Source organism: Diachasmimorpha longicaudata, unplaced genomic scaffold, assembly GCF_034640455.1.
Source record: "Diachasmimorpha longicaudata isolate KC_UGA_2023 unplaced genomic scaffold, iyDiaLong2 ctg00000076.1, whole genome shotgun sequence".
Classification (NCBI taxonomy): domain Eukaryota; kingdom Metazoa; phylum Arthropoda; class Insecta; order Hymenoptera; family Braconidae; genus Diachasmimorpha; species Diachasmimorpha longicaudata.
The window spans coordinates 75,321-78,956 of record NW_026973907.1 but is presented as its reverse complement, the minus strand read 5'-3'; the positions used below and the strand labels follow the sequence as shown (position 1 = coordinate 78,956).

The 3,636-nt window shown below is 42.2% G+C and overlaps 1 protein-coding gene across 1 annotated transcript; it reads right to left on the bottom strand.

The window, feature by feature from the left end:
- Nucleotides 1–534: 534 nt before the first annotated feature.
- On the bottom strand, nucleotides 535–2,395 carry LOC135171678 (uncharacterized protein F54H12.2-like). Its single transcript, XM_064138301.1, has 4 exons — nucleotides 2,194–2,395; nucleotides 1,080–1,693; nucleotides 803–1,007; nucleotides 535–626 (listed from the first exon to the last, which is right to left on the bottom strand). Exons 1-4 carry the CDS (start codon nucleotides 2,393–2,395, stop codon nucleotides 535–537), a joined length of 1,113 nt encoding a protein of 370 aa, XP_063994371.1.
- Nucleotides 2,396–3,636: the final 1,241 nt, after the last annotated feature.

The window sequence follows — 3,636 nt, the reverse complement described above, 5'->3', positions numbered from 1 at the left end:
TAATTTTGTTGAACATTTTCATAACAATGCGATCGTTACGTTTTGTGTCTGAAGTAAATAGTTTATGAAAGGACTGTAAAGACCGATCATTGAACAACCAGTGAAGGACAACAATGCAGTACTGCCCACAAACATCAGACCATATATCTTGGAGTCTTTTCTGGCTCCATTCATAAACATTGCAATTTCGCTTAAGGCGCTGAGAGATTCGTGTATCGAAGGGTGGCATTCCGAAGCTGTCGAAATAGATTCCTCGCCTATTTCAACCGAGGTAAACGGCAACCCAGTGGCTTCCTGCATGATTGTGGTTGTCGGTGTTGATGATGATAGCACAGGGTCGGGGCCATGTCCAGGGGATACGGTCGGCAGGGTAGACACCTCCAATGCATGCATCTGTATGCGGTAATACTTCCAGGAGCTCAAACGTATTCATAGAACGACGGGAAGCCGGGAAATTAGCGGGGGTCTCGTTCAGCAGGCTGGATGCAACTAATGCAATCTTATGTTGCGCGTCCATTAATTAGTCTTCCATCTTCATCCACTGTAGTCGACAATAACCTGTCTTGTGCAATCAATTTCTAGCAAATTGTCATATTCGGCGTACAACAAACAATTTACATTCTGCTCTGTTGCTTTATTGAAGCGAACTTCAATGCGAATACTTCCACTTTTACCAGATTCCAATGGCCAGCGGAACTTGCAGATAAATCAGGGGTCAGATCGAACGCGAACAAGCAAAATCCATCGGAATAGGCCGCACGAGATATGCTATTTCCATGGTCACTGAAATGTGTTCCAGTACCAGCAAATAGTGTGTTGAATGCTTCCACATCTAGACAGACGCCAGAGGTGAAACTTGGCTGCAGAGGTTTTGTAGGTACTTGACGTCCATCGACATTCAGACATAAAAAGTTTATTCCAAAATTTTGAAAGTTGAAGGGATTCTTCTTCCTCGAGCCGTTGAAACTGGCATTTTCAACAAATCCCAGTATGATTCTTTTAGGCAGCTGTCCCAAAATCGCATTGTCTATTGTCTCTCCCATAATCCCATTATGGAGAACAAAAGATTTGACCTCAACCCGTGTCAAAGGATATTTCGCAGTTATCTTTGCAAGCGTTTTAGCATGAGCTATCAAAATTCCAGGGCTAAGTTTGACACGACGATCAATCAAGGAGGCTTCTACTATACGCAGCTTATAATTCAGGGCACTATCGTCCATAAGGCAAAAGTCGTCCTTTGCACGGATAAGACGAACGCGTAGCTCTACGCCATTCATCAAAAACTTATCTTGATTGAACACGTCACAATGTAAATGTCCCAGTAGATCAAATGCTTTTCCACCTTTAGTAAAGGCCTGACGTAAGACTAGCCCATTGTTGTTTCTCGCATCACCCGCCGCTACAGCAGTAGAATCCATTGCACCATAGCTATCCGTAGCCCAAAGCGACATTCCAAGATGTGAGGACTTTGCATCTGTACCATAGTGCAGTAATGTTTCAATGTATGCTCTATAGGCGTACAGATTATTCGGAGGCGTCACAACTTTTTGGTTGAAATATACATCCACTTGGTTAAACATTGAATGTAAAAAATTATTCACAGGACCAACAGAGTCCTCGAGTACAGCAGAGCCATCGGGTTTCAGGATTCTGGCGCGAACTTTGATCATGGTATGTGCCAAATCAATATATTCTTCTCCATGGCCTGGTACGATGAATTCAATTGGGGCATCGTCCGACAGCGTAGATACAGGATTGTAATAAACAAATTGAGAATTTTCAATACTTGTTTGGGTAGGTGGTATGGTAAATAGGTCCAGCTCCGACTTCACACACTCAGAAGAGTGCGAATGTAGAAACGACATGATAATTAGTTGAAAATATCGTACAAATCACGAGTCTTCCGCTTTGATTTATGTCTCGTTACTTTTTTCACTTTCTTGCTTTTTTTGTTTGCAACGGGTCTCTTCTTTTTATTCTTCCGAGTTTTGGATGTCTTGGCAGATCCGCGGCCAGTGAGCTTATGAGAGGCGAGGCGTTTACGCTTCCTCTTATATCCTGAACAACGTATCATGGTCCCAATTTTGTCCTGGGCCCTCCTTTTCAATTTCAATCCAGACTCGGCTAATCGGTCTTCCAGCGCCACCTTTAAAGGCTTGCCATTTGTCACTACATCCCCAACAACGTTAATACCCGCATTGAGAGCTTCTTTACCGACAGCTCTGGCTGCGCTTCCCAGATAGGGCAGAATGCGTCGAAAAAGACCCCCAAGGAAAGCACCAATTCCATGTCCTCTTTGATAAGGACTTCCAACGAATACCCTTCCAAAATCACTATATCGATCCACTGTTCCTCCACCAGCTTGGTTTGCGTAATATGCAATGTAGGGGCTCATTTTTTAGTCAATCAATCCTCTTGAAATGAAGTGTCACGTTCAAAGGCCTATACTCGAATGGAATCATATCACCCTGATTGCATCTTATATCTATTTCAATTGTGCGAAATGAATACCTCATCAATGGAATATAATGAGGAGTGGAAAACGTAGTACAGTGTATGGACCCATAGGTATACGTAGAAACGCTGAATGGTGCCACTCGTAACAGAGATGACTGCACGTCACCTGTTACGGAGGGTACACAAATATCGCTGTAGATGAACAAATTCGCAGGCAAGCCTCTGGCCAAACTTGCTGGTAAAGATCCTTCACAATAGGGCCTGGCGCTTGTGAGTTTGTGCACACCTCTCTCGAACCCTAACATATCGGCTACTTTATCGGAAAAATCTATTGCATGAACTGTGCTAGTGCAGTTTCTGGTGTTGCAGTGTTTTACAATTTTCACAAAACCTTGTTGAGTCAAATATTCAAATCGGATATGAGCACTCAAAGGCGGAAAAGTATTCATGAACCCCACTAAATCTGTTATATCTTTGAAAACTGCAGTAGGTAGAAAAAATGTTTGTAGTGCCTTTACCTTACTCTTATTGGAGATTGGATTACTAACGAAATTGATTGAAGCATCTTTTCGATCACGTATATGTAAAAAATTGCAAGGAAATTGTATTTCACTCAGACCCACTACCCATTCTCCTTCCAGTTCAACTTGTTTTGGAAGCAAGGTTGTGAATTTCGATGCTGTATTATCAGGATGATAGCTCATGCTGCTGTTGCTGGGAAGCACCATATATAATTCGTTTCTCTTCATTTTTTCCCAATTGCATGCAGTTCTGCAGCAGGTATCCAAGAATCAAACTTATCAGGATATCCTTCCCAATGAACAAGAACCTGCTTATTTTTTCCTTTTCCCTTGGAGCGTATGACACGTTCCACTATGAACTCGTCCTCGTCCGTTGGTTTATTGACAAGCACCAATTCGGTTCGTAGAAAAATCCCTCAATTGGTTCGTCAGCAAAATCCATCAACTCGTATATCGGCAATGATTGCTTAAAAACAGCTTTCGTTATTTTGAATATTTCTTTACTCCAATTAGTTTCATATCCTTTCTCAAAGGTGCCTTTCGTTCGACTGATGCGTACATAGTCGCCGACTTTATATTTAAAGGATTCTTTACGTGGTTTCTCCGTCTTGAATCGACTTTGTATATTACGCCATACGTATGGTGCATTATCCATAGT

Excerpts from the sequence above, each read along its gene's own strand:
- LOC135171678 (XM_064138301.1), bottom strand. The coding sequence starts at position 2,395 with ATGAGCCCCTACATTGCATATTACGCAAACCAAGCTGGTGGAGGAACA. Across the intron at positions 1,008-1,079 it reads CGAAATATCCTTTGACACGG|CTGCCTAAAAGAATCATACT; the intron begins GTTGAGGTCAAA and ends ATTTTGGGACAG. Across the intron at positions 627-802 it reads ATTCAACACACTATTTGCTG|AGCAGAATGTAAATTGTTTG; the intron begins GTACTGGAACAC and ends ATAAAGCAACAG.